This window comes from Indicator indicator, chromosome 18 (genome assembly GCF_027791375.1).
Source record: "Indicator indicator isolate 239-I01 chromosome 18, UM_Iind_1.1, whole genome shotgun sequence".
Lineage (NCBI taxonomy): Eukaryota > Metazoa > Chordata > Aves > Piciformes > Indicatoridae > Indicator > Indicator indicator.
In genome coordinates, this window is record NC_072027.1 from 12992160 (window position 1) to 13002019 (window position 9860).

Sequence of the window (9860 nt, forward strand, 5' to 3'; positions counted from 1 at the left end):
GCCTCTTGCTTGGTCGCTCCCAAGCGGCGATTCCGACGCTGTCCCAGACCCGGGGCTCTTCCAGCCGCTCCCCCCCGGTCCCGGGCGGAACGGCCGGGAACACCACGTACAACCTGCCCCGGTGCGCTAGCCGGAGCCCCACTCCCAATCCACCCACCAGCCCCGGATCCACTCCCTTCCTCGTTCCAGTCCCTCCCGGCCCCGACCGGCTCCTTATCTCCGTCTCCGTTGAAGGACGGCGGATCCTGCCGGCTGCTGCCCGCCCTGAGCGCCCCGGGCCCAGGCTCGGGCTCGGCTCTTCCCCAGCACGGCGGCAGAGCAGGGAGCGGAGAGGCGTTTGTAAAGAAAACGTTTATTTACACGTCTCGGCAAGTACAAAGTATTATACATGGTCTGTGTCAACCCCAAATCTTCTTTATTATGAAACATAAGGCGCTTTCTCTAGAGTCGTTGACGAAAGGAGAGGGTGCGGGTGCTCTTTCGGTGCGCTAAAGCTCATCAGCTGGGAAGGTGAGAACAAAATCTAGTGAGTGGTGCCTGAAAGGAGCCCTTATTACTGCGGTGAATAAATTACAGCTGACATTAACTTCACCTGGGACAGATGGAAGCTACCGCTTTTCAGCTTAATAGGGTTTCCTAAACTAATGAGTCAGCACCGGCTCCACTTAGTCCCCTCCACTAAGTGATAGGGAGGCAGGTGTTGTTTTTTTTTATTTTCGTTCAGATTATCCTCAGAACAGGAAACAAAAATAAAATAATAAATAGCCTTTTGTTCCAAAGCCAACACAAAATACCTATGTTCAGATTTCGATATAAATAATCGAGGTTTTATATAATTCCATATTAATAGTGCTCAAAATCTCGATGCATAAATAAATTAAATTATTAACACTTCTTACAAAAAGTGACATATTTCCCTTCCTAGTGGAACATCGACACGAATATACAAGTGGAGCGCGGGGCCCCGCCACGGCAGCGCCTGGCAGCTTCGCTCCGCGCCGGCCTCGGGGAAGCACCGCGGCGGCACCGACCCCAGGCCCGGGCCCCGGCCCCGCAGGCATCGCTCGCCGCCCTCTGCGCCCGCCCCGTCTGCTGCGAGTCGCGGTCCCGGGGCTTGGGGGGAGCCGCCGGTCAAGCTCCGCCGGCGAGCTGCGCTGCGCTACCCGTGCCGCCGGGTTCAGACGAGGGAGGTGACCGGGGGGATCTTGGCGCTCTCCTCCTCCCAGGGCTGCAGGTTCTGCAGCGCGAACAGAGACGAGTTGTGCAGGCACAGCGGGTCGGGCTGGATCGACTCGTTCAGCGACTTCTGGAAGGCGTCGTGCTGCAGCTGCAGCATCAGCCGGCTTGCCTGCTGCCGCTCGGCCTCCCGCTCCTCCGCCGTCTGCCGCCTGCCGGGGGACACGCTCAGCCCGCGCACCGGCACGCACCGGGATACTCCGCAGGGACCGGGCACCTCCGGCCGCGGGAGCACGGCGCGGAGCTGCCGGCGCAGCTCCAGCGTGCGGCGGGGCCGCTTGTACCGGGCCGTGTTCGGCCAGGCGAGCGGCAGCCTCTCGGCCTGGAACTGAGATTTCCAGGCGGCGGGAAACGCCTGGAAAACCCCCCGCTTCCCAAAAATCCCCTTTCCCAACAGTCCCTCCTTTTCCCAATATCCCCCCATTGGTGTTATTTTAGACTACTTCCCTTTTTCCGAATAATCTCCCGATTTTCTATGTAATCCCCCGTTTTTACGAATAATCCCCTGTTTTTACGAATGGGGACTATACAAAAGAAAAGGATAGAAATAAATAACAACGATATAATAATAAGAACAAAAATTGACCCCCAGCCGTGTTGCTGCCGGCAAGCGGTGCGATCGCGGCTAGAGCCGGAGCTTCCCGGGGGGCGGCGGCGGGACGGGGCGGCCCCAGGGGCGCGGGACTCACCGCCACTTGGTGCGCCGATTCTGGAACCAGGTCTTGACCTGGGCGTCCGTCATCTTGAGGGACTTGGCGAGGGCAGCGCGCTCGGCCGAGGCCAGGTACTTCTGCCGGTGGAAGCGTTTCTCCAGCTCGCAGATTTGCACCCGGGAGAAGGAGGTCCGCGGTTTCTTGCGCTTCGGCGGAGTCCGGTTCTGGTAGGGGTGCCCGATCCGCCGTGTCACCGTGAAGGGCGTCAGCGCCGCCGCCGCTGCCCGGGTGGGAAGCAGAGGGGTCAGCCCCGCGCCCCCCACGGTGCCGGCCGCCTCCCCCACACCCCCCGTCCGGGGCAGCGGCTCTGTCTGACGGCCGCCCGCAGTCCCTCGATGGGACGATGTCTCCTCTAGGTCCCCCTTCCACGTTTCGCCGAAGGGATGCAGGAGACGAGCGGGACCCTGCCGCCACCCCGGGGGTCCCCGCCGCCAGCCCCGCGGCGGCCGCGCTATCCGCGCCGGGAGGAGCGCGTTTTTTGGAATAGCTGCGGGCGCGGGGAGGGAACCGTCCAGTGGGCCGCCTCCGCTTTCATCCCTGTGATTATTGTTATCATTATTTCGTTTCCTATTTTTTATTCGCTTTTTTGTTCGTTGTCGGCCAGGCGTTCGTCGCCCGCCCGCCGCGCCCCAGCGCCTTACCTGTGAAACGGTCCTTGACGAAGCGCCGGCTGCTCTCCATCCAGGGGAAGTTGAGACTGCCCAGACTGGGCACGGCAGGCATGGCCGGGATGGCGCTGGAGATGGGCGGCGGCACTGCCCCAGGGATAGGCCTGTGAGCCGGCACCCGGATCACGCCGGCCGGGGCTAGGCTGAGGTTGACACTGTAAGATCCAGAGTCCTCGAAGGGCGCGGCGATGGCCGGGAAAGGGGCCGGCAGGGCCGGGTAGGGCGCGCCGCCGCGGCCACCGGGGCCGCCCAGGAAGGTCGCGCCGTCGGGGCCCCGGGGGGGCGGCGGGGCAGCGCTGTCCTGCTCGGGGCTGTTGAGAATCTGGTCGATGCCGAAGCTGATGGGCTCGTGCTGATGTTGGCCCTGAGCGCCCGCCGGCGGGTCCATCCTCGGCGGGTCCATGCTCCGCCGCCGCTCCGCGCCTGCTATAAAGCCGCCGCCGCCGCTCCGCCGCGCTCCGCGGCCCGGCCGGCCCCGCCGCGCGCCGCGCCGAAACTTTGCCGAGCGCGCGCCGCCCCGGCAGCCGCCCCGTCATCTCCTCGGGGCCGCCGCGCGCCCCGCGCCGCGTGCGCCCCCGCCGCCGCCATTGGCCGCCGCCGCCCAGCCTCTGCGCTCCCATTGGTTCCCGCCGCTCGGCACCGGCCTCGCGCCCGGGCGCGGGGGCCCCGCCGCCGCCGCCGCCGCCGCGGTGACATCACTGGGGCGCACGAACAATGGGGCCGCGCGGCGAGCGGGGGCGGGGCGGCGGGGACCGCCGTCGGGGCCGCGGGGTCGGGCCGGCCCGTTACGTCGGGGGCACTGGCCCGTCGCCTGACCCGCGACCCGAGAGCCTCGGCTCCGCCACCACCTCCAGGCCCATGCGCTTCCATCGGCGCACGACCCCCGACGGTGTCCAGCCGCTGCGGCCCTGCATGGCGAGCATCGGTCTCTGTACCCCTCCGTGGCTGCCCGTCCGCTGAACAGCTAGGCCGGGCGCCCGCCCCGATGGCAGCGCGGAGCGGCAGCCCGAGGGTTTGCCCGGAGCCAGTCCGGGGGGTTGCCGGGGTCCCGCGGTGCGAGATTCCGTTTTGGTTTTATTTGCGCCCATGCAGCGGGAGCTCATCGCGGCCGCAGAGCGAGTTTGCAGACGCTCCCTGACGTCCAAATTGGACTAAAGGCGTTAACAATTAAATAAGGCTCAGCCGCATTTACTTAGTTTCCCGTTTATAAAGGGAAATGAAAACGGGGAATAGAATTTCCCTGTTAATAGAATGTAATGGCATTTGATCAGCACCTGGCAGGGCGATCCCGGGATGCCGGAACGGTGACAGGAGGGACTTGATTAGTTTTTAAACCTTAGGATTCAATTACCGCAGCGCGCCCAATCGTTTCGGCGGCAGCGGACGCGGACACACCTGCCGGGCTCCCCGCCGGTTCGTCCCCCGCCGCCGCGGAAAAAAGTGAGGCCGGGTGGGACCTTTCCCACCCCATCTGTGCTGCAGGGTACGGCCGGGCGCTGGCCCAGAGCTGCCGGATGAAGTTCCCCGCCGGCCTCGACGGAGGCACGTCCCTGCCGGTTGCCGTCGCGGGAAGGCTTCCTCGGCTAGTGGCACGAAGCGACCCCCGCCCCACCCGGCGGTCATTAACAAGGCTATTAAACACACCGCCCCTCGGTGCCACCTCCGGCCCCGGGCAATCTAATCGGATTGTCCCCGCTCGGTGCGGCGGGTGGGAGCGGAGCCGCCATCAGCCACCGGTCCCCCGGAGCGGAGCTAATCCGATTGACACGATCCCGCGGCAAGATGGTGCGGGGCCGGGTGGGGCCGGGCAGTGCCAGCGGCAACTGCCGCGGGTGCCCAGCCCTCGGGACACGGCTCCGTCCGGCCCGGCGGGGAGGGCAAGGAGGCAGCGGAGCGGGAGAAAAGGATGGGGGGAAAGGGAAGGGGTTGGGGGGGAGAAGAAAAAAAAAAAAAAGGAGGCAACCGGGGGAGGCTAAATAAATAAATAAAGTGACACCCAGTCCTGAATCAGGGCAGGCTTTGTTAGAGAAAATTGCGGCTTGATCTGCATAATGGGAACTCGGGCTGCCCAAGGCGATCTTTTTATTGCGTGTGTGTCTGCTGTTATCAATTTTGTGAACGATTTCACAGGGAGCCTGGCAGACTTGAGCTGGAATAATATGCAAAGATGAGCTTTGAATAATGAATGATGTGCTTTTAAACCAATTCCAAAGTGTCTGTGATAGTACAATATGAAAAGGGGTGGTAAGTAATAGTATATTTAAAAGGCGCTAGTATGTTTTTATTACTATATTTAAAAAGATATCTATATTATTTTTGTGAAATGGATAATATATCACAGAGTCTTTGATAATCAGCTAAACAATACATTTTTCTTTGGGAAAACTCTCCTGGTTTTTATACAGTTAAATATCGAGTATCCGTGCACTGCTTTGTAACGCTCGGCTACCTTATTAAATATTAACTCTATTTTAATATTAGCTTTTAAATTTAATATGTTGACGTTCTGCAGTTTTACTTTAATTATGTTTTATAATTAATAACCCGGGACGTATGTTATCCTTAAATGCAGCTCTGCCGCCTCCGCCTTGCCCCTCCGCGGCAGCGCAGCCCCGCTGCCCCGCTCCGCACCCAGTATCTGCCCCCCTCGCTGTGCCGGCTGCCGCGTTTCCTCGTGGCTGGGCCGGGCCGCGCTGCCGGGCTCTGCTCTCTTACTCCGCTCCCCCGGACACCCTCCCGTCCGTACGGCGAGTAGCGAGGGAACTACGTGGTCCGGGCCGGAGCTAGGTCCCTCGGTGACTCCGGCACGGCACCGTCCCCCAGCAGTGTCCAGGGCCAGCCAGGTGTTGCTGGGATGACTGTCATGCGGGGCTGAAGTTGTCCCCCCCAAACTCGGGCTACTCTGTCCCACTGGGGAGCCAGACCCTACTCAGGGCTGGTTCTGCTGGGCAGGGACAGACAGTGAGCCCCCCACGTGGGCACAGGGCACCCCCAGTGTGTTCCCAGTGCCTCGTGCCAAAGCAGCTCCCTATGACAAGGGTGTAGCTGGGTGTGAAGAGCCCTATACCCATCTGGGCTCCAGCCAGGCCTCAGGCATGGCATGGCATGGCCTGGCCTTTGCATGGCACTGCACAGCCTTTGATAGCATTGCACAGCACACCATGGTCTTTGCTTGGCAAGGTATGGCATGGAATGGCACAGTGTAACATAGCCTTTGCATGGCATGGCACAGAACAACATGGTCTTTACTTGGCAAGGTACGCTATAACATAGCACAGCCTTCACATGGCACAGCACAACACAAAGCCAGGCTACGAGTGCTAGGGCTGCCTCTAACCCAGGCAGAGGGCGATGGGTGGGTGCAGCACCAGGGCGACAGTGCACAGCTGGGCAGAGGGGCACACTGGGCACCCTGTGGCTGGGCAGACCCACAGCACCAAGCAGGGCAGTAGTGAGAGCAAAGTGGGCAGGGCAGATGGGGAGGGGAGAGCTCCAGGAGGCTGCAGAGGATGACTGAGAGGTGAAGCGTTGTCTTCCCCATAGAACACAGCACACAGTACCAGTGCTAACAGAGATGTGGCACTGAGCGCACGGTGCTGGCAGAAAGCAACAGGGCATGGCTATACTGCCATGGTGTGGCATGACTCCCTTGGCCCCAGTGGGGAGTGTAGCCAGGATGCTCTGCCGGGCTGGGCTGGCATGGGGGTGGAAGTCCAGAGATTGCTGCATCCAGCCTTCTGCAAAACATGGGGGTACATAGTTAAGAGGGTGAAACAAAGTGACATTATGTAAGAGGAGCAATCACCTCCCCGGCACCACAGGGTGGAGGAGATAACCACCCAGAGCACCCACTGGGAGTCACCAGAGGCAGAGGCATAGAACCTGGCTCACCCAGTCCCATAAACCACAAGCTGCTCCAAGGCCTGGATGCCATGGAAGGGACATGGAGTGGGATGTGCTACAGCTTACCAGAATCACTGTTTTTGGTTATGGTGTGGCACTCCTCATCCCCAGGATTGTCTCTGGGCTCAGAGAGCCACAAAAGGAGGGTGTCCTTGCAGGACCTGCTTCCTCACAGGACTCCCTGTGTGCCCGACAGTGGCTAATGCTACCATTCAGCTTTTCAAGTGCTTCCTGTAGGATGAGGTAATAAAAACACACAATGAAATATGCACTGACCCAACACCAAACACCTCTGTCTTCCAAGAGCAACATAGCTCCTGCACCCCTCTTCCACTGCAGCACTAGGCATTTCTACATCCATGTTTGAGGAGGTCTGCCAGCAGTACCACCAGCTGTGCCACCACTACATGCTGCTGCATGCCACAGGCATCAACACGTGCTAAATCCATGCTCCTTGGGCTGTGCTACAAGAGGAAAGAAGCAAGCCTGAGGATCCAGCAGCCCTGCAGCTCCAGCAGCCACAGCCACTGGAAAGCAGTGTCAGGGATGGTCTCTCTCCTGGGCATGTCCCAGTGCCACAGAAAATTAAATCCCCATCTGGATGTGGTCAGCAATGCCAAGATAATTTTTAGTGCCTGGGAGAGGTGAAGACAGGGAGTTGGCCTGGGCTGGTGGGTCACAGCATGCAGAGGGACTTCAGCTCCTTCTTGCCAAGGGGTCCCTGGAGCTTCCCCAGCACCAAACACACTACACAGGAGCAGGGACAAGTGGTCCCTGTTAGGACCAAACTGAGCACTGAGGAGCTGAGGACCAGAGAAGGACCCTTCCCCACAGTGGTCAAGCATCCCTCCTGCCCCAGCATCCTGCCACCTCCTTGGGTCCAACAACAGATGGCACAACAGGGATCAAGAGCAACCCATGGATTGAAATCTGGCTTCACCAAGGGGGGTGACCCATGCCATCCCTGGCACTCGGGATGGAATGGGATCAGCCCCTTGGGCCAGGGAAGATGCAGCATCCCCACAGCCTTGTTTGGATGTTCACTCTCACAGTCTAGCCTTGCCAAACCATTCATACGCTTTCTTCTTTTTTTTTTTTTTCCTAACAAATATTTGTTTTTAAAATAAGACATTTTGTTTCTAACGCGGGAGGGACAGGTCTGTGGGAATGAGCCCAAGAAGAAGCGCTGCGGAGCTCCTGCAGCCTTTCCAGAGCAGCAGCAGCAGCAGCTCCTCACACCGGGCCGGTACCTGCTGGAGCGCTTGCTGCACAGCTCCGATCTCTACCCGGTACAGCTGCCCCGCGCAGGGGCTGCAAGGGGATGGACGCTCTGGCCGGAACACCGAGGGCACGGAGGGCACTGCGGAACACAGGGTGCTGCTGTTGGGGCTCCAGCAGCCGCTGCGAGGAGGCTGCGGGGCTGCTAATACCCGCCCTGCATTCACCGCGGCTGCTCATGCACAGCTTGCGATGCTGCGCCCGGCTGGAGAGAGGAGACCGAGAGAGGAGAACTGGGGAGTCCTTCCACCAACCAGCCCTGCAGCTTGAAACCACTGTGTTTATGGTGCAGCCATAGGGGTAGAGGCATAAGTGGGTCATGGTGGTGTCCAGGAAGTGTCCCCATGTTCCCACAGGGTGCCCAGCAGTACCCACAAGACCTCCTCCTGGGAGATGGCAGGAACAAATTTGCCTGCGACAGGGCTGTGGAAATGCAAGCTGAGGGTCTTTAGTGAGCCCAAGGGGTTGGATCACACCCAAAACTGCTGAGCATCTGCCTCAGCCACTGCTTAACTGCTGTGCTGGGGCTTCAGTCCCACACCCGGCTGGCCCTCATACCACCTTGAGGAGCTCCACAGAGCATTACCCAGCCTGGTACATCTGTTCAGCTGCCGTTCTGTGTTTCCAACTCCTCTCACATCCCCCCTTCCCCAACACCCCATCTGTGCATGTTCTGGGCTGCACTCCCAGGCATGCTGTCCTGCATGGCTAGGAGTCCAAGAGCTCCAGTTTCTACAAAGGCTCCTTCCTTTCGGGCTTGGAACCGGCAATGGTCACAATCACCCTCATGTGAGGTACTACCTAGCAGCTGGAGGCCAGCGCTTAGAGCAAGAGAGGTTTGAGCAGTATCTGATCTACAGCTTGTGTCTTCAGCAGCACCTTTTGCTGTCATACTGCCAGAAACCCTTTTTCTCTAAAGAGTGCTAAAGGCCATGCCAGCTCTCACCTATCAAACTCCTTGATTGTCCTCAGACTCCCTTTTAGCAGGCAGGAATTCACAGGCTGGGAGCTGGTCTCTAACCCTGGTAGCTGAGGAACTGCTGCAGAGCCCAGTCAGGGCTGCAGGAGGCACTGAGGGCTTGTGTCACCCACTGAAGTCATCACTCGCTTCTGGGTTTGTCTCTTCCCATAGAGTGAACGGCAGGATCTCACTGCCTTAGAAAGCAGCAGCAGATGCTGAGACGTTTCTGCTATAGCTGCTGGCTTTGGCAACTGATCTTGAAGTGGGCAAGGGCAGTCCTGTTCTCCCCAGCCTTTTCTGGATGGATATTGCAGCATAAACCTGACAGACTGCTGAGTGTTTAGCACATCACTGACTCCATACCGTTTAGTGGAAGTCAGCATGGCAGAGGACAGGACAAGTTGTTCTTAAGCTGTAGTCCTGGAAGGGCCAGCCTTGTGGGGCTGGTGGGGTGATGCTAGTGTTCAGGCTGGAGAGGGACATGGGTGCTCTGTATCCTGCTGTGGGAAGGGGTAGGAGGAGGGAACAGTCAAAAGCCATTTATGTGCAGCAAAGCTGCTGTTTGAGCTCTCTGCTGTGCCCAGCAGCACCCATCTGGGGAGACACACTGGGCAGGGAGGGGCTGGGTGTGCATGCAGGAGGGTGATGTGGTCCTTACCCTTTTACCTTCTCCTGCAGGGTCCTGTGAGGCAGAGTGGGTCCTCCTCATTGGGGCTGAGTCCCCCTGAGGTGCTCAGTGGGGCTCAACAGGCCCCAGGGCAAAGCAGTGCCCTTGGTGCCACGTCCCATGAAGCGTAGAAACCCTGGGGTGCCATGTCTGAGGCCACGCTCCTGCTGGCACTCAGCTCTTAGTGCTCAGCAGAGTGGATGCACAGTTCTGTCAGTCCATGAGGTTACACCAGCTACTCCTTTCCTGAGGCCAGAGCTCTGCTGCTGCAGCATCTAAAGGTCATTCCCCTCTGCTCCTTTTCAGCTCAGGGGGCTGCACCCCTCTGGCTCTGTCTGGGGAGAGCTGCACCCCCAGCAGGCAGAAAGAAGGGGCCAAGGAGCAGAGATCTGCCTTCATCAGCCCTTTCCCCACCAGCTGAAAGATATTCCCTG

The 9860-nt window shown here is 59.5% G+C and overlaps 1 protein-coding gene across 1 annotated transcript; it reads right to left on the bottom strand.

Moving 5' to 3' along the window:
• Nucleotides 1-1177: 1177 nt before the first annotated feature.
• TLX3 (T cell leukemia homeobox 3) lies at nt 1178-3020 on the bottom strand. The gene is made up of 3 exons (XM_054389250.1): nt 2591-3020; nt 1926-2169; nt 1178-1388 (listed from the first exon to the last, which is right to left on the bottom strand). The coding sequence occupies exons 1-3, from the start codon at nt 3018-3020 to the stop codon at nt 1178-1180; spliced, it is 885 nt and encodes a 294-aa protein (XP_054245225.1).
• Between the last annotated feature and the right edge of the window lie 6840 nt (nt 3021-9860).

Bases quoted from the DNA above. Each gene is read 5' to 3' on its own strand.
- TLX3 (XM_054389250.1), bottom strand. From the start codon at position 3,020: ATGGACCCGCCGAGGATGGACCCGCCGGCGGGCGCTCAGGGCCAACAT. The intron at 2,170-2,590 runs GTAAGGCGCTGG...CCACCCGGGCAG, and splicing joins CGTCAAGGACCGTTTCACAG to CGGCGGCGGCGCTGACGCCC. The intron at 1,389-1,925 runs GTGAGTCCCGCG...GTCCCCCGGCAG, and splicing joins AATCGGCGCACCAAGTGGCG to GCGGCAGACGGCGGAGGAGC.